Source organism: Alternaria arborescens (assembly GCF_004154835.1).
Source record: "Alternaria arborescens strain FERA 675 chromosome Unknown contig_3, whole genome shotgun sequence".
Classification (NCBI taxonomy): Eukaryota; Fungi; Ascomycota; class Dothideomycetes; order Pleosporales; family Pleosporaceae; genus Alternaria; species Alternaria arborescens.
In genome coordinates this window covers 491232-510475 of record NW_021167858.1, presented here as the reverse complement: position 1 = coordinate 510475, position 19244 = coordinate 491232, and the positions used below count along the sequence as shown (strand labels likewise).

General features: G+C 52.2%; 5 protein-coding genes across 5 annotated transcripts; 2 read left to right on the top strand and 3 right to left on the bottom strand.

Moving 5' to 3' along the window:
- Positions 1–2273: 2273 nt before the first annotated feature.
- AA0111_g1629 (hypothetical protein) lies at positions 2274–4256 on the top strand (the record flags this gene model as incomplete). Its single annotated transcript, XM_028647309.1, has 5 exons — positions 2274–2383; positions 2435–2740; positions 2796–3023; positions 3076–4068; positions 4124–4256. 5 exons carry the CDS (start codon positions 2274–2276, stop codon positions 4254–4256), a joined length of 1770 nt encoding a protein of 589 aa, XP_028510967.1.
- A 3800-nt stretch (positions 4257–8056) lies between these two features.
- Positions 8057–9975, bottom strand: AA0111_g1628 (hypothetical protein; the record flags this gene model as incomplete). The annotated part of the gene is made up of 5 exons (XM_028647308.1): positions 8057–8395; positions 8465–9070; positions 9124–9431; positions 9482–9643; positions 9696–9975. 5 exons carry the CDS (start codon positions 9973–9975, stop codon positions 8057–8059), a joined length of 1695 nt encoding a protein of 564 aa, XP_028510968.1.
- Positions 9976–10743: 768 nt separating this feature from the next.
- On the top strand, positions 10744–11838 carry AA0111_g1627 (hypothetical protein; the record flags this gene model as incomplete). The annotated part of the gene is made up of 4 exons (XM_028647307.1): positions 10744–10779; positions 10826–11161; positions 11213–11343; positions 11406–11838. The coding sequence occupies 4 exons, from the start codon at positions 10744–10746 to the stop codon at positions 11836–11838; spliced, it is 936 nt and encodes a 311-aa protein (XP_028510965.1).
- Positions 11839–12404: 566 nt separating this feature from the next.
- On the bottom strand, positions 12405–14513 carry AA0111_g1626 (hypothetical protein; the record flags this gene model as incomplete). The annotated part of the gene is made up of 1 exon (XM_028647306.1): positions 12405–14513. One exon carries the CDS (start codon positions 14511–14513, stop codon positions 12405–12407), a length of 2109 nt encoding a protein of 702 aa, XP_028510966.1.
- Positions 14514–15704: 1191 nt separating this feature from the next.
- On the bottom strand, positions 15705–18804 carry AA0111_g1625 (hypothetical protein; the record flags this gene model as incomplete). The annotated part of the gene is made up of 2 exons (XM_028647305.1): positions 15705–16725; positions 16775–18804. The coding sequence occupies 2 exons, from the start codon at positions 18802–18804 to the stop codon at positions 15705–15707; spliced, it is 3051 nt and encodes a 1016-aa protein (XP_028510963.1).
- Between the last annotated feature and the right edge of the window lie 440 nt (positions 18805–19244).

The window sequence follows — 19244 nt, the reverse complement described above, 5'->3', positions numbered from 1 at the left end:
TCTCGATCTATGCCAACCAAACACCAGCTCGACGTAGTCATGTGGCTTTACTCAGACTAGCCTGCGAATACACATTTTGTGGCATGAACCGGCTTTGGAACAGTCCGCCATGTCATTTAGCAAAGTTTTAGCCTCGGTGGTCGCAGACGAGTTGGTGATTGGTGCAGCAGTGTTACCACTGGTTCCTTTCTTAGAACTCGTATCTCGTGGCAGCTACTTTCTGCTCCACCACGGCAACGAACGTGGGCAGAACGTCATAGTTCCCAGTCCTGTACTGAGCATGTCGGTGACGAAGTTTGAGAGACATTGTTACAGCAGCTGCGATTGATGCCACGCAGCATGCCGTGATCAGGCGTCCACAAGCAAGGTCACGTAATTACTGCACAGGCTGGTGGTTCCCGCAAACAAGCATTCTCCGCTGCATCAGATATTGCCAGACGACGCGGGGGAGATTTGGCTTTACCCAGTATTGCGATGGTGTTGTGCGTAGGCGAGGACGTCGACTCGTGGGAACGGAGGCCATGCGATGCTTAATCATCGCCTGGCGGCTCTTCCGTCGATAGCGGAAATACAAGAATAGAGCGAGGTCCGCCACTACTCGGCGCAACTCAATGCGAAAGTAGCGGTATGATGGATGGGCCAGCGTAGTATCGATAGAAAGTGAAGCCAACGCGGGCACCATGGTCAGCGCGATGGAAAGTGTAGACCCTTTTTGTCTGCGGTCTGGTGACGAGTGACGCACGGAGGGCTATTTTTGACCTCGAGATATTGAAGGCCCCGGCTTCCGCAGTGTTTAGCGATCTCTGGTATCGTTGCATCAGCAACTTCAGTATGATTCGCGCATGGCGACCTCATCAATGCGAATTGCGCAGCGGAACCCTCTGCTTGCACTCGCACTCGCATGCAATTCGACGGCCATGGGTGGCTCGTTATAGTGGGCGCTCACTCTGACATCTGGAGCTGTCTGCGAAAAAATTTAGCAGCGCGCGCCCCGAAGCTGACCCGGCGACCATGGCATGGTGCCTTCCTTCACCCACTATTATTCATGCGGCTTCGAACTACCCGTTACAGCATGGCCAACGAGCTATCCATGTGCTACTGGTCGATCGTTCTCCACGCACGGCCCGCGAAGGTGTTGGCGTTTCCTCGGTCGTCGGACCTGAATGGCCGTTTTTCACGCCTCTTGCGCCCTGAGCCCGAGCTCCAGCTGGAGCAGCTCATGCGCCTGCACGCTCAAACGTCTCCGTCTCAAGCGGATTGACAGGGGCTTTGACCAGAAGGCCACCCTCTTCTGCATTTGATCCATGGCCGTCGGCGAACTAGCACCTTCACACAGCACCCTAGGCCTGGGGTCAATCCTCGCCAGGCAGGGGGGGCGTCTTCATTCATCCAAACACGCCTGACCTTCTTTCACAGCACAGGATCGATGCATGCCAGAAAGCGCCCTTGAAAGGCGAGGTTTCATGGCTCGCTGGAAGCTTAATCCCCACAGGAGTTACACCGGGGCTATGTCATACGAGCATGAGCCAGCCGGTGCCATCTGGCAATCAGTCACTCCATCGACTGTAGCTCCCGCAAGCTTCTCTGACCTCCCTGCTAGCCTCTCCCGTCTCGCGGGCTGCCACCCAAGTCCCTCTTCCGCCGCTCGTGGCGTCACTGCTATTTGTGTGGACGCTACTTTGGGCTAACCCTACTTGGCCCCGTTTCTTGACGTTTGTCGTCTTTGGGACCGAGCACAAGTCACCCTGCGCTTTTGCTCGCATACCACCCAAGTCCCTTCTTCAGCCTGGCGAGCCTCTAGTCTCGTAGCCTTGTCCTCATCCTGCATGGTCACTGTGCAGGGGGCATGTTGCAGACGAGCTTGACCACTTCCGCTGTCACCTCGTCCTGTCGTACCCTCGTAGCGTGTCCGCCGGAGGTATTGCTGGCCTTGCGTCAATATCTCTCCAGCCCTAGAGCTCTCTAAGCACTTCCCATCTGCACTCTGCACTATATATCACCATAACGCCCATCGCCAGCCTCCAAATCAACACCCTGTCCAATTTAGTCACCGGTTTCGACCCCATTACCCTCGCTTTATCAACCGCCCGCCAGATCTACCGCCTGCATATACACAGCCCCTCGCCTATCCTACCTTCCTGTCCGTCTAGCATAGCACACAACGAGAGAACGCTGTCTACGAATCCACCTGTACCCTGACGATTGCGACGACGACCACGCCGTACGGTTCACTTCCCACTTTCGCTAAATTACTTCACCTATCCTCTTGAAAAATGGCTGGACCCGGTGGAGGCCCTTCAAGGCGCAGCCATACCAAGTCCCGAAAGGGTTGCAAAACGTGCAAAAGGCGGCATATTCGCTGTGATGAAACATTCCCGCAATGGTAAGCACCAACAAGTCTTCACTTGCACTCCACATGCTAACTTTGTATCAGCCGCAACTGCACCAAGCACCAGGTTCGCTGCGACTACATGGACAGTCCAACTGCCATGATGCCAGAATCTCCCCAGTCTCCCCAGCAGCCCAATCTGCTCTGGACGCCTGAGATCGAGGCCACCATCGAACTCTGGAGACAGACGGGAGAGTTTCCTTTCCCCGAGCTTCGAGTGTACCCACAACCGCAATGGCGCGCCTTAACGACGGTTGATCTCCGTCTGGTACATCATCTTTCTTCTATCTCGAATGAAATGTTCAGGAATAGGACATCGAAATCTACTCTTTGGACCGACATGATGCCCAAGTACGCACCAAACACCCTAAGCGACAATGTCCAGAAGAACCACTAACATGTGTAGATTCTTGAGCATAGCCGCGACCCATCCATTCGTTATGCACAGCATCCTCGCATTCTCTGCCTCGCATTTGGCGTGGATCTCTCAGTCTACCGAAACCCGAAACCTTGCATTCCATCACGCAAGCCTTGCTCTCAAGGGATTGCACGACGGCATCACCAACTTTACTAAGCACAATTCGGACGCAGTGCTTGCGGCGTCTCTCCTGCTTGCCTGGCAGGCGACAGACTGGTAAGGAAGAGCTGCGCAAATTGGAACAACCAAAGCTAACGTAGTCATATAGGCGAGGCTGGGCTTCTCTGGTCACAGGCACGAAGACCGTCATCCAATCTATGCAGCCCTGGAGGCATGAGTCTCTATTCGCTGACTACATTGCCGAGCACACTCCTATGCCAAACCGACATTTCATGAACCCCATCAGTACTCCAATATCTCCCGAAGCACGAAGAGAGCACATGAACGCCCTGGTCGATATTCACGCCTCCTTGCAACGATTGCAGCCCTACCTCGTCCGTAACGAACAGGAATCGAAATGGGTCGATCAGCTAAAGGGCTATCTCGACCGCCTGAGATCTTCCAGCCAGCCGCAAAGCCCCGAGGAACAATTCAACCAGCTGTACGCATTACGGAAGTGGCTATTCTGGGTTCCCATTTCACTTCTCGCGGCCAAACGGGGGGACGTCAATGTCCTGGTGGTTCTCGCGCACTTTTACGCTACCGCACTAGCCTTGGAGCCGATGTTCCCGGATGTTGCATCAGTCTTTGTCGCGGATCTTTCCCTTCGTCCATTGGAAGAGATCAACAATCTGGTTCAAGGTTTCCAAGACCCACGATACGATTCACGGCTGCAGACCATGTCGTATCTAGTGCAGTTCCCAATTGATATGGTTTCTTCGTACAAGACTAGGCGGGAATGGTCACGGCAGCAAATGTCGTCCATCTCTCCGATGCAGCAGCAATCTGCATACGCACTGGAGAGCATCAATCTGGATCTGGAGAACCATATCGCGCAGTACAGCTACGGCCAAAGCCTCTCCCCTGCCTTTGCTCCTTCACCACTTACATTCCTTCCCTCTGGCATGACTTCTGCACCAACGTCACCGTACCTTGAAGTCCCCCGATCTGGTACTGTCGACGCGTACGGCACAGCTAGCAGCTATGCATCCTCGAGTAGCTACGCGTCTCCGCTGGGGTCGCCTGCAGCACTGCTACCGCCTTATTCGGCCCCACAAGAACATGCATTCGCATTTGGAATGCAATCTGGTTATCCCAGCGGGTTCGTGGCTACACCTATCTGGACGTGAACGAGCGCGCGCTGAACGATCCCCCAGGAACCAAATGACTAGTCCGATGCAGATTGTCGCTTCTCAACCTCATCATCATAGTCCTATGCCTGATGCTGGAAACGCTCAAGGCCAGGCGACCACTGCGGGGTACGTACCGAGCCAGTACAGTCACGCCTGAGAGAGCATCGTCTCGACGGAAATTCAAGGAACCATGCCGACGCAACGAATTATGACATCCGCCCGGCCCGTCCTCGTCGCCTCCACCGTTGCGTGAGATGAACAATTTCCGATCGATTGATCTCTGCCCATCACCAGCCAGAGTCGGACCTATGACATGCCACCACTGGCAAGGTGTTGTGGCTTCCGCCGTAAGCCGTTCGTGGACTGGTTGCTCCGGCGCTTCGGCGCAATATCCGGAGAGACGCAAGGTGGACGGAACAGCAAGTGGACATGTTTCGCACTACGATGCAACAGGCACATGCTCCCCTGTTGTGTCAGCCGTAGTTGGACCGGAGTTGGGTACAATGCAGGAAACGGCACATCGAGCTGCGGGACTGGTGCCCGGCGTGCGTGGAGAAGGCTCGTCAGGCTTTCACAGACGCCACATGAACATCGGCAATGAGACAAGGAAAGAAACTGCATTAGGCGGGGAGCTACGGCGACGAGTACTACTTTTCTGAGAGAGGGTTTCCTGATTGAGAGGACTCCGCACTTCCCCGACTACAACGCAAGGATACTTAGGCACCAGCAGATAGCATGCACAGAAGAATTAAGGTTATCCAGTATCGTCCTAGTTCCTCCATGTGATGGTCAGGGTCTGCCCTGCATGCTCGCTTGAAGGATGGACAGGTCAGCTACCAATTTTAGCTTTGCTCAACCAATCACAAGTCGCTACCCCACCATCGCTTCCCATTACCAACCCGGCAGCACGGGTTTACGTACAAGCATATTGCCGACGATGGATTACCGTTGCAGCACTCGAGTTCCTCCGTTGCTGCCAGGTCAAAATGCGCACTTTTCTGGGCTGGGTAACCCGGACGGAAAGGGTTTGGGATCGAGACACAACGTGCGCTAAGGTATGACCTACAGGGAGGAACGAGCTTGATGTCATTCCAGTCCGCTGGATCGCTTTTCGCGGGTAGCGGGTTAAGGCTGGCCAATCCAGCCACGCGTACGCGCATCACACTGGTCAAAGCAGCGACAGCTGAGCCATTCTTCTTTGGTGTTCGATTGCGAGAGGTCACTGACTTTGCACCGCCACAGAATACCCCGGCTTGGCAGCCTACTAATAGCGAGAACCGGTCAACGTTGGCGATTTAAGGCTGATCTTGAGATCCCGAGGCTACCTACCATGCAGGTTCTTTTAGTTGCGATTGTAATCAGATGGCCCTTCAGGTCGAATGTGAACGAAGGATTGCAGCAACAGGATCCGGATCCATGCAAGCGACGGTTGTAATGAGGAAGGTGCAAGCGGTTCAAACGAATCAATGTGGCCTTCTGGCATGTCTTCCGCTTGTCTGCTTCTGTCGCATTACTTGCATCGCAACACTTGCTTGTCAACATGTTGCCTTCGGCTTTCGACTCCCAATGTGGCTCACCGACAGTTCCAGCAGTGTGTCACGTCTTAGCTAATAGCTCACACCAGAGCCTTCACAGTCGAAACTGTCAAGACCATCTCCTCGGCATCTCGGTACTTGGATGTCCAAGCCTGATCCATGGTCTGCCCGAAAGCATCGCTGTGCGACTCACGTGCTACTGGACTTCGCAAAAGCTTTGGTGCTTGACATCCCAGATGGCAGATGCATCTAGGGAGCCCGGCAGGCCTTAGCCGCGTCCCTGGTTTCACTAGCGAAGGCATGAAAGACCAGGGGAGGCGAGTAGAACCACACTTCCAAGAAACGTGCAATGGGAAAAGAATGACCCACAACAAATTTCCGCCGTTCCTGAGGTGCAAACGGCTCCGCTCCCTTGGATCTTTTTGGGCTCCGCTGTCTCCATCGCGCCCTACACGTTTTTTCGACTGGTAGTCGCGTGCACTGGCTATCTATTTAGTGCCGTGGTCCACGGCCTCCAGAGGGAGTTGCGGTGTCATAATGCCGAGACCTCGTCTCGTCTCGAGCCCACAGTAAAATGCTAGACTGTTCACTCATCTGCCAACAAAACGTAAACATCGCATGATTCTTCCCGCCAACGCGGTTCCTCCATTGGCAATGAGAGAAAGCTGATCTGGCAATCGCAAAGCCAGTAGCAAATGACTCGAGTCCTTCCATGTAAAGAGCAAAGCTCACGAACCGGCACGGCACTAACTCACTTGACCGCCATCCGACGAAGATCATCTACCAAAATCATGTCGGCCGAACAGCACGCGAATGCCTGCGCAAAGAAAGCGATCTCTGACGTCCGGAACAGATTTCCGCTAACACTAAACAGGTCATTGATAATTTCTATTTCCGGTGACAAGCGCGCATTGGGGCGAGATCCGACGCGTGCGGCCATGGCGGAAGTGCCGTAGAATGGACATGTCGAGCCGAGAGAGACGGTTCACCTAGGCGTCATGATGCCGAATGCTGGAGAAAGATCCGAAAGGCCAACGACATGATCCACACATAAGGGGTGGCTGAACAAGTGCCATTTGGCACGGACTCATCAGCGACTTAATGCGCTCGCTCGTGGCGGCGACATATTTGTTTTTAGTCGGTGAAGCTTGATCCGATGGTTCTGGAGCCCTCCTAGCGCACACGCTTCGCACGTTCTGGCGCCGGCTCTGGAGATGGGCGAAGTCAAACCTGAGCGAACCGACAAACTAACGGAGATCTCAACACCAACCACTCGGAGAATACTCCTATGTTCAACTCGCCGGCCTCTGCCTGAACTAACTTAGTTCTGACTTGACATCTCACCACATCATCATCACACTATCACAACTCTCCTTTACCATCCTTTCCTCCGACACCTCCGATCACACTCTAGGTTGGAAGCTAAGCCCTACCTTCCAAACCCCCATTTCATCCCAACCCACGCCATCCTAAGACCAATTCGGCGCGGCGACAATTCACCCGACAACCGGTCTACTGCCATGTAACTGCTACTATTAACCATCAAATGTCACTGTTGCAAGGTGATCAGCAACATCAGCACAACACTGGCCCCTATCATGACCAAGATCGACAAATGAGCGAAGGAGCGAAGGCACGAAGTTACGATCCTCTGCAACGCGTGGCTTCCTAGATGTGAAACATAGTCTGAAAGATCGTCTCAGAGATTTTTTTTTCGCTCATGCAGAACGTGAAAGCTAAGATCCGTTCGTACATCGAACATCCAACAAAGATAAGCATTGGAAATAGTGGGAAAATATGGATTGCGTGGATGCATGCGTGGATGTAAGACCGAGAAAGAGAGCGAACGAAGACCGTCGTGGCTGGTGATGCGGTAGTTCCAACCGACGCCCTTACTACACGCACCGCACTTGTTTACCGTCGTGGCAGTCACGCTAATGGGACGTGCCGTTTATACGAGGCTGAAGCACAGTAGTGTGTACAGGTGGGCATTGGCATTTTTTAATCCCGAGATACGAGGCTGGTGCGGTTGGGGATCCTGGAGTGTTCATTGGGGGAGCGTGGGATAATGGTGACGGTATTGTGGCGTGTCATGTACATGCAGTGGATGTATCTCCGATGTTTCTATCGAAATAAGTTCACTCGGGTACTCTGATACCGCTACATAGACGAGACGATACAGATTGGGTTGGGCGATGATGTCGGAATGTGGAGCAAGTCTGGCGACATGTACTATACTTCTTTAGACTCTATGGAGAAACTGATGATTGACATCATACAGGCCATTTCTCGGCATCGCCGATGATACGCAAATGCTTTCTGTCTTTCGTTCCTCAGGGGGGCTTCGTTTTCTTTCCTTCCTTCTTTGCAAGAGGGGCACTTGGAGAGCTTCCCCCCAGGACTATAGCACTGACTCTCTTGTTCAAGTAGCCCAGCTCCAAGTATCCCACTCCTCCTGCCAGATTACCGGCTCTAGAGCCCCCTCAAAACTTAACACCTGACCTAAGGCACACTCTTCAAAAGTGACCTGATGCTGCTTCTCCAGATAAAATACATCGTACTTTCCCTCCATTGCATCGCCCAAGCTCTTCACATCACCTCCTGGATGTAATTTCTCCCAAGGCCTCGTACAAACACGGCCCTTGCAACGCTTGAGCGTAAGCAATAGAGCATTGAGTCTCGACGTGACCTTATTTATAGACCACCCGTTTATGGCTGTGCTGTTCGTGTTGTAAAGATTTTCAAGCTGATAAGCATCATTCTGGCATGTCATTAGTCACTGCTAAATTCGGCTGTGAAGGATAAAGGGTAGCAGAAAGATGGTACATACCGTCATATCGTATAGTTCATGTTCATTAGTACACCACACAGTATACGCCAAGTCGTACTCTTCTCCCACCACCCTCACAGTCTTATACGTATTGTTCAACAAAGAGCTCTGCCCGAAGAAGGTGTTTCCTTCAACTAGGTAGTTACCCCAGAATTCAATGTTGATATGTTCGCTTTTCTCGTTCCGCGCAAGCAGCTCTTTAGTGACAGGAATAGGCTCCCCGTCGAAGTCTTCTCGCAAAGGTATACCAGCTAGATGAAATAGCGTAGGGACGATATCAGTGTGGCTAGAAGGAATAGTTTGGACAGCGCCTTTTGCGATACCAGGACCGCGGATGAAGAAGGGTATGTTGACATCTTCCTCAATGCCGCAGCTTTTGCCGGGCGGGAGGCGGTGCTGAGAGATGTGGAAGCCGTTGTCTGTTGTGTAAATCAAGTAAGTATTTTCAAGAACCTCTGGGGTTGCCTCTAGACGTGCAACGATGGAATCGATGAGCTCGTCCACCGATTGCAGAGATTGTAGACGCTTTCGGTACCAATCATCGTTGTAGTCTATCTCGGATTGGTTGAGTTGGCGGAGGGTCTTGAAGTAGGATGCTGTTCCTGGCTGGAACGTAGATGTGAGATGACGAATGAAATGAGCTGGTGGAAGTGACTTACTTTATCTGGATTGAAGTTGGGTGTTCGCGGTATCGTGACATTCTGGAAGAGATGCTCATGTCTCTTCGCAGGAACTGGTGGATTGAACTTGGCAGGCCGTGGGTTGGTGACTGTCTCCGAGTGAGGAGCTATAGGCGCTACACCGATGAAGAACGGTCGGTCAGATGCGGCAATAGCTTCTTCCAAGAAATCAACTGCAGCATTGGCTACTAGATCGGTCGAATACTCTCCTGGTAGATTTTTGTAGGGGTCATGGTTACGAGTCATAGTGGAGTTATAGAAGACATATGTTCCTGGATCAATCAAGACTAGCAGTGTCAGTAATGAGAAGATACCCCTGCCATTACGAACAGCTTACAGTCGGATCCATTCCAACCACTGGCTCGTGGTGCATCATATGTGGTGATAGAATGACCATTCATAAGCTTGCCAGTATAATAGGTGTTGTATCCCGCCTCTTGAAGCCATACCGGAAGGTAGTGATCATTGAACCCTTCTTCAATAAACCTAGGATACCCGCCTTTCTGTAGTTAGAGTTCGTTTGTAGAGCGTTACACTTATGTCTAACTTACCATAAGGAGCAGAGACGTCCGTGACATTTGTGTTATGGGCAGCTTTTCCTGTTAAGAGGGACACCCGCGATGGACAGCACAATGCCACAGTACAAAAGTGCTTCTTGAACCAGGTACCTTCTTGGGCAAAATGCTTCTGTACCGAAAGCTGGTAGTCGATAGAATTTAGATGCAAGTCCTGATCATCTGTAATGATGAAGATAAAGTTGGGCTTAGCAGAACGGCCCGTAACAGCAGTTAGCCCCAAGGACAGAAATAGTAAAACTTGACTCTTGATCATGGTTATAGATGAAGTTTGAGTTCTCAAGACTCAAAAGGCCAAGATGACTCTGGTTTTGTATACACTCCAACATCGTCATGGCTTGAGTGACCCACGCCCATCGCGCGAAGTTGGAACTTCATTGCGTGCTCGGGAACAGACCAGGGTCAACCATAGATCCACCCACGATGCACACTAATTGATATATCTACCAATAGAAAGGTAGTGAAAGATATGGGCTTGTCGATTGAGAGGGACATTTTCGCCTACAAGAGAGAATGAGGTGGCAGCGTGACCTCATAGTAGGCGATCAAGACGAACGTGCTTTTGAAGAAATGACTGATGAACTGGAAACTTAGCCGTACCGGGAGGACGTAGAGGACTTTGCTGCAATAAATGTGCTGCAGCGAGAAGTAGTGAACAGGTAGCATTGCAGGTCATGTTCAGATGCTACGAATGAGCTGTGAGTTGACTGCCTAGGCAGTCGCAACCTTGGATAATTGACTATGGTGATAGATGCTCAAAAGTTGACATGTTGATAGAGAGTCGCGGCCAGATCTAAGTATGCCGAGACTTCTTGGTAATACGAGAAGATGCATCTGAATGCTACCAGTTAGAGGGGTAAGACATGTCAAGACATGGGAAGACCTTGTTCACTCATCATGGTGGGGCATCGGAACCGTTCCGAATCGCGGGCCGAGCAGTTGTTCCGGCGGCGCCTTCGATGGCGTAGGTTCAACGCATCGACAACTCATAGCAAACCACACCGCTCTACCTCTACGCGCAACTATGTCGGGAGGCTGGAATACTATCGAGTCTGATGCTGTGAGTGTACAAGTTCTTTGAGAGAATAGCTTGCTGACTATCCTAGGGTGTGTTTACATACCTCATCGAGAAGCTCGGTGTTAAGGGCGTCGAGTTCGAAGAACTCACCTCTCTCGACGCTACGGCCCTACAAGCCCTCGGTACCCTTTACGGTGTGATCTTTCTCTTCAAATATCCCACAGGCGAGAAACCCAGCGACGTACCGAAAGATGGCACCTACGACCATGAGGCGGCAAACACCCTCTTCTTCCCCGCGCAAACAATACAAAACGCATGCGGTACACAGGCGATAGTGTCGCTTTTGCTGAATCGAGAAGAGGAGGTCGAAATCGGCAAGGAGCTGAAGGAGTTCAAGGAATTCGCTGGTGACTTTCCACCAGAGGTGCGTCAAGTCAGCGAAGCACCAAGATGAAGTAGCTGATAAGGAGAACAGCTACGTGGAGAAACACTCTCAAACTCGGACCTCATCCGCGAAACCCACAACTCGTTTGCGCGATCTTCACCTTTTGTCGACGAAACACAGCGGACAGCCACCGAGGACGACGACGTCTTCCACTTCATCGCGTAAGCCCACCCTCGGTACCCCAAGCAGCTATAGGAGTTGAGCTAATAGGACGAACAAACAGTTACACAAGTATAAACGGCAAACTCTACGAACTTGACGGCCTCCAACCAGCCCCTATCCTTCACGGCTCCTGCACGCCTACAGAATTCCCCAGCAAAATAATTCCTGTCCTCCAACGCCGCATCGCCCGTTATCCCGCCACAGAAATCCGTTTCAACCTCATGGCTTGCTGTCGCGACCTGCGTATCCGCGCACGCGAAATCGGCGACGAGGACGAACTCGAAGAGCAGGAGGACAAGCGCGCCAAGTGGCTGTGGGAGAACTCGTTAAGGAGGCATAATTTCGTAGGGTTTGTGGGAGAGTTGCTGAAAGGTGTTGTGAGGGCGAAGTTGGACGCGGGTGAAGGCGAGTATGAGTCGTGGGTTGAGGAGGCCAAGGGCAGGAGCAGCAAGAGGAGAGAGGAGCTGAGGAAGCAAGGCATCGCTGAGGATTGAGCTGTTGGGGTGCGGTCATAGTGTATGATCGGGAGAGACGAGGAATGGGTTTGTGTATAATGATGTTGCATGGGACAATCTGTTGGATACAAATCTGATGATGATGAAGATCTGTCTACTCAACTACCAGAGTATCCGTAATACCGAGTCATCTTCCAGTTTACTCTGTTCACCTCCATGGTACACATCTACTGATCATGGTTACAGATACTTAGGGAAGCGCCCACAAAACCTGTCTCGGAGTCTAAGCACACTTTTCTGTCATGACACAGATGGATGAGAGCAAACATTGTAATGATATCAGATCTTCATTGGTATAGAACTGTCTGCAACTATGCAATCCCCAGATCCAGGGTTTCAACACCATGCCCGCTATGCCTGAATAATGCCGTGAAAAGAAGATTAAGAAAGCCGTGACAACAGTAAAACGAGGGGGATATCTTCGTCGAAATGCGCTACATAACGTCATGAACATGAAACATGATATGGTAGGTGAATGTGGATGCTTGAGGCCGTGAGTGTATGCGTGATAAATTGGAAAGAAAGGAAAGCATGAGTGGCCGTCGCTAAGCCGATGCGGCGCAAAAGGCAAGCGAGGCTGGGAAGACTGCCTCCAGAGCGCAGGAGGAAGCTTCGGTTGGTGTTTGGTCGACGACAATGTTGTCTTCCATGGTGGTGGGAGCAGACTCTTCCGCGAGAGGAAGCTCTGCTACAGAGCTGGTAGACACTTCCTCAACCACCACCTCGTTAAGAATGACCTCAGCCTCAGCTTCAGGTTCAATCTCGGCCTCAACCTCAGCAACTTCAATTTCCGGGTCCGCAGCAGCAAGAACCGGAATAGCAGTAGGGGTCTGGAACTCAGTGACTGTGAAAGTAGAGTAAGCCGTAGCAGTCATAGTCGCCGTAACAGGATTCGGCATCTGGGCAGCAACCTCGGTAGGTAGCTCGAGCATCTGCGACGACAATGGTGATTGTTGTTGAGCAGCCCGCATACCCATCGCGAGATATGCGACAGCGACAGCCAACAGCAGAATAACGAAATTGCGCTTGTCGCTCAGAAGAAGGATGACATAGTTCTTCATCAGCGTGCTTAGAGGAATCTGATCCGATCGAAGGCGGTGAGAGGCTTCAGCCTCAGCCTTCTCTTGTTCCTTGATAGCAGACTCAAGGGCGCGGAGGCGTTGGGCGACTGCGTCAGATTCGGCGATTGCTTTAGCTTCGAGCTCGAGACGGACAGCTTCTTTCGCTTCGTTGAGTTTGGCCTGAAGATCTTCTTCAAACTTCTTCTTTTCGGCCGCCTTCTCCTCGATACTTTTTTGTAGAGCAGCGGCGGCCTCCTCGAAGGATTTTTGTAGTTCGGCTTCTTCTTTACGCTTCTTCTCGTTGGCTTCCTCTTCCAGAATCTTTGTTTTGGCTGCGGCTTCTTGAATTTGACGTTGGAGTTCCACGGTGTATAGCTGCTTGCGCTTGTCTGCTTCTTGCTCTTCTTGAGCCCGGCGCTCTAGGGTCTTGCGGACTTCTTCGGGGATCCAGGGGTGTATCTCGACATCGCATCTCTCCATGTCATTCCAGCATGCTTGCCATGCGGCAGATCGCATCAGACCGTTGGCGGCGTAGATCTTGATGTCCCATTTCCGTGTACCTGCACCGATACCCTTGCCAGGCTTCTTGAGTTCACGGTGGCAGTCTATGCACATGCTGTGGTCACCGTTGGCCGAAGTGTTGCTTCCTTCGGTCAAGGTGCCTCCACTCATACGACTACCCCGGCCAGTGTTCTCGTCGCCGACGCTGGCGACATCGTCTTCGTCTTCCCGGTCGTCCTCGTCCTCAGGTGGTACAAAGTGACCGCACGGAAGCAGTCGGGGTGTCTTCAGCTCCAAGCTCTCCAGGATGCGTTCCTCAAGCAGGTCGTATTCATCCCGAGGATGCGGGATGAGAAGCCCACGTCGCATCAGAATAATATCCTGTAGCTTCTCCTCCAACAGCTTGTAGTTTTCCACTAGCCAATCCGGCATGATCCTAGCCATGATGTCGTGCGAGTATGGTACCTGCATGGGCAGAATGGTGACATGCAACAAGACAAGCGGTGCCTGTTGCGGTGTGGGGGTGGGTCTCGGACTGTGAGGCTCCCGTATGCTCCTTCTCCGTGACCCAGTAGACTGTCTTGTTACATCGGATTCGGACCTTCCGCTTCTGCTGGGTGTAGCCAGCTTGAAGGATCCCTTCAACCGTTCCTGTGAGGTTTGATGTGCGAGCATTGGTGGAGGCGACGACATCTGCATAGCGCGAACAGACTCTGTATTCCGGAAGCGCGGGCGTTCCTTTCGGGCTCGCGCACCAGCTTCGTTGGCAGGCAAGGCAGGCTTGGAAGCTATCGAGGATTCTGACGGAATAGCCGAGACGAAGCTGTAATTTGACATCATTCGTTGTTGTGATCCGGGGCGTGATGTGTATGAGCTGCGGTAGGGCTGTGGTTCGTCGTCGGGCTCCTGTTGCTGCAGCTCAATGCTATGTACAAGGTCGTGGGCCATTGGGAACGAGCGTTCGGAGTGGTACGAGTCACTGCCCTCGAAGAGTTCCGAGGGTGACATGGGTTCGCGATCCTGTGGGTCTTCGTAGATGGCGAATGAGGTAAGGCCCGGCTGCGGTGAGGGGTGGTGCATAGTAGTAGTCATGTCGGACCTTCTTGTCGCTCTGTGCAACAATTCTTACAAGCAGGTGTATCTCAAGGTCGTGAATGAACAATGGTGGACTGGGTAGAAATCAAGTTCAGGGATCCCATCATCTGAAATTCATCGAGAGCCGAGGCGGCACCCGGTGGGGGGTTGGACGAGAGGTGGTTGGGATGGCTAGTGCGTGCGTTGTCGACGTGTCAAAAGCGTGCTGGCGTTTGTTTACCACACCGACACTTTAGCGCGGCACGGTTGTTGGGAGTAGCCGCAAAAGGTACAATAACGGTGGCTAGTCCTCTCCAGCCCCATACTTTCTGCACACCGCGAACGCTTCAATTGTTAAAGCGCACGGAAAATCGTTGACGCGCTGGATTTCTATCGGTGCAGCCCCCGGCAGTGTTCCCGCTTGTATGTCTCCGTTAGTATTCTTCGCCTTTGATAGGATCTGGGTCCTTCTTCATGCAAGTGCAGCCTCATTCTGCAACATGTAACATGACTACTCAAAGATAACCAAACCCCCACCAGACGAGAAACCATCGCAGGCGCGCATAGCGACAAGCGAAAGTGAGCAGCAGTCAAACCTCGAGCTATTGAACCGACTACTTCATCCACCAAGTAGAAAACAAATGTAGCTCCAAAGTCAAACTTAGCGTACCATGGTCTACAACAAACCTCACGATGCACAGCAATTTTGTCCAAGTTTCGCCAGACGCTTCTTGTCCACGTATCGCTCTGTGGGGCACTACCCCTCTCGTTCGACTCATTCATCACACGCACACGAACAAAGACGTGAATATTCCACCACCACAGTAGCCAGCACACCCTGCATCGGCTCACACTTCCGTACAAGGCATACTCCGCACCTTACATGATGAGATCCATCGTGAAGCCCTTGTTCGGTAAATCTTGAAACAAATTGCAGCATCATATGTTTTTTTCTGGACTAGACATATGCGGGAGAAGACTAGGCTCGATGCCAGCTCCATATGCATCACGAGTCGATTTGACTTGCATAACAGATGTTTGCAAGTGCTCAGCTCGTAGAGTACTATGACAAGCAGACTGAAGATCAATCAGAAAAAGAAGGTGAACTTTCAGCACTGAATACGTTTGCATCATTTACATTGTCGTCCAAGTGAATCTAACAACCTCGATCTAACGCTAGACTTTCCTCATCATTGGTCTGCTTCTCGTCTACAACTCATCCGGTCCACCCTCTCTCCCCTCCTTCTTCTCCGCATTCTCAGCGTAGATGCCCGCCTTCCTCAATGCTTCCTCAATCTCCTGCTGACTGGGCGCTTCACCCCCATGCGCCTGATGTTTGATATCTCCATTCTCCATGTCCTCGACCTGCTGTTGAGAGTCCGGGTGAGGATGTTCTGCCGCAGCAGGCTTCTCGGTTTCCTTGGTTGCCTTTTTAGTTTTGGTGGCCGATTTCTTGGCCTTGGACTTTGTCGCCTTGGCCTTCGTAGTCTTTGACTTGGAAGATTGCGTCGGAGGCTTGAAGTGCTTCATTTTCTTCATCATCATGTCCATGACGACGTCATCTAGCTTCTTCTTCTCAGCAAGAATGTCCTTGACGGTAAAAGCCGGATCGTCGGTGGGTGTGAGTTTGCTCTGCTTAGCCTCATTCTCGTCAAGCCATGCTTGTGCTTTTGAGGCGTAGTCCTGGACAGTCTTTAGGTCGTCTTCCGTGTAAACAGTAGGAACTTCAGTGATTTCAGGTGCGGCGGGTGCATCTGCTTCGTCGTCAAGCTCGTCCCTAGGGTCGGGAGATGGCGGGGCGGCAGCGGCAGCAGAAGCCTTAGATACTGCTTCACTGCTCTTGGAGCTCTCGGCTGATTGGGTCTTGATCTGACCATTCACTAGCTGCTCGACTTCCTTGATGTGAGCGATGGTGTCCTTGAGTTCTTTGATGGCGTCAGGCCGCTTGGAAGCCTCGTCTTTGCGCTTGAGAACGGGGTTGACAATGTCCTCGAGCTCCTTCAACTTGCTTCTGAGAGTCTTCTCATCTGCATCTGCTCCGCCAGAGTACATCCACTCTGAAGCGGCTTCGAGCGTCGTCTCGAGTGTCGAGCGGACAGCAGAGGTGGAAGCACCGATGAACGACTCATCCTCAATGTAATCACGGGCACGGTAAGTGAAGGCTTCAAGCGAGTTCAAGACCTCTTCGCGAACGCGGCGAGACTTGTCCGACGAATCGAAAGCAGCGAGCCTATTCAAAATTAGCGTGTGAAGAAGTCGAGCACCGTCCACGGACTCACCTGTCTTGCATCCTCTTCAGCTCCTTACGAGGGAACTTCTTGTATCCTAGCTGCTCAACATCGTATGTAATTGCCGATCGAATGGTCTTAATTTTCTTCTCGCCAGCCTTCGCAGCATCAGTGCTCTCGGCACCCGCCGAAGACGAAGACGATGAAGATTTCGAAGATGACTTGGAAGCGGACGAAGAAGACGAGCTCTCACTCTCCTTCAACGGCTCCTGGTCTTTCTTGCCACCCATTCCAAACAGGTTCTTAACGCCATCAACAATCCCGCCCTTGACCTCCTCGCTCTCAGTCTCGCAGGTAACCCACGCGGACAAGACTTCAGGAGTACCGGTAACAGGGCTAAGCCTGACTTGTACGTAGTTGTTAAAGGAATCACGGTCGCACTTGTCGTCATTGATCATGTTTGTAACAACCTGAGTCAGGTTACCGCTCTGGAAGTGAAGAGTGGGCTCCTTTGACACCTCGCCATTAGCACCAGGGATGGCCTGGTACATGGTGAACTCAAACTCGCCCATCATCTGGAATGGCAGATCCTTGGTCGCTCCAAGCTTGGTGCTGGGGGTGAAGATCTTCTGGTCGCGGTCCTTCATGTTAAACATGTACTGGTAACCGTGGTTGTAACCCTGGGTATCCGAATCACGAATCTCCTTGACGCGGAAAGACGGGCTGAGACCAGCGGCCTTGAAAGCAGCACCGAATACGGCGGCCTCGTCGGCGTTGACATTCGCCCTGATCTTACTCTTGCCTGCGACAGCCTCGAGACGAGCCTGGACGAAAGGTGTACGGCTTGCGCCACCGTGGACGATGACGGAGTCGATGTCAGCGAATGTGAGTCCAGCAGCTTCCAGAGCTCTGTTGATGGGTCCATCGATGCGTTGGGCATAGGTAGCGGCAAGCTCCTCGAATCTAGCGCGAGGGAGTTTGTATCGGAAGTCGACATCCTCGTAGAAGCTCTCGAAAAAGGATGTGGTCTCCTTGTTGGCGCTGAGCATCTGACGAACCCTCTCAGCCTCCTTGAAGAGCTTCGCAGCGGTACGTCCATGGGTCTTGACCTTGTCCGCGGTGAAAGAAGCGCTCTTGGCAGCAGGCAGCTCAACGAAAGTAGCCACCATATCGTCGACAATGAGCGAGTTGAGCGCATCACCTCCAAGAGTCCTGTCCCATCCAGTGCCCATAACCTGAACCTCCTGGATAGTCTTGTTGCGCCTTCCAACGTCCTTGACAGTCCTGCCTTGGAATTTGAGAATAGTAGCAGACAAAGATCCAGCACCCATATCGAAGACCAGGTTGATCTCCGGCTTGCCATCCTTTGTAACATCAGGGAATGTCCTACCTGTAGCGTAGTTGAGACCAACAGCCAGACCATCCGACACGACGCTAAGCACCTTGAGACCAGCCAATCTTGCGGCAATCTCAAGTGCACGCCTCTCATCTACCGTGTAAAAGGCCGGGACGGTAAAGACAACGTCCTGGATATCGTATCCCTTGCCTGCGAGCGCCTTTGCGTTCTCTCTGACGTTCTTTAACTCCATCGCCAATAGTTCCTCGACTGTGTATGATTTATCCTCTGAGAAAACGCCGCTCTGGAAGCTGACCGTCTTGCGACCCTCTGTGCCTGTAACCTCCAACGCGGGGTATCTCTCCTTGTACGTGCCCACAATATCGCTCTCACTCGATACACCAAGAAGGTGTTTCAGGTTAGGGTATACATCGCCTGGGAATCGTCCTTGCAACGCAATCGCGTCGCCGCCGTAGAAGCGTTCGGGGAAGGAGCCAGCGGGAAGCGCACCGCCTTTCGATGGCTTGAAGGCAACGGCCGATGTTTCTTTCCGTTTCGAGTCTTTGGTGAGGACGATTTCGAGGGGAATGCCAGGCTTTACTAGTGCGGCTTTGATGTATTCGGTGCCCAGATCGACACCCAGCACTGCTGAGGCGGCGGATGCGGTGGACGAGAAGAGGAAAAAGAGACCGAGGAGGATTGTTCCGGGCGAGAGGTTACCTCTCCGGCGTCCGGGTGGCGCCATGATGTGTGGTGGTGTGGGAGAGTGCAATGTGTCGTTAACGTGCAGGCGCGGGAGGGTTGTAGTGGGATGTGCGTCGCGGGGAAGGAGCAGGGTATGTATTCGAGTAGCAAGCCTCGATAGAAGAAAAGAGAAGGATTGGGAATCTATCCCAAGAAAAAGCGGTGTGAATGAAGTGTCGGTCGAAACCGTGTTTCTTCTTGTCGTGTAATCGGTGGGCGGTTTCGTAGTAAATGTACTTGGGGTCGAGCTACCCTGTTCCGAACTTATTTGACACCTGGTCTTTGTCAAAAGGCCAGTTTGACGTTATATCGACCAACGCACGTCACGAGTTAAGATTGCTGTTTTATCTAAAGCTTAATTCACGGCTGCCTAGAGCTGCTTTTGGAATGAGGACATTTGGTCTTATGTAGTTCTTTTGTCGAGTACTATGCACGACTTTC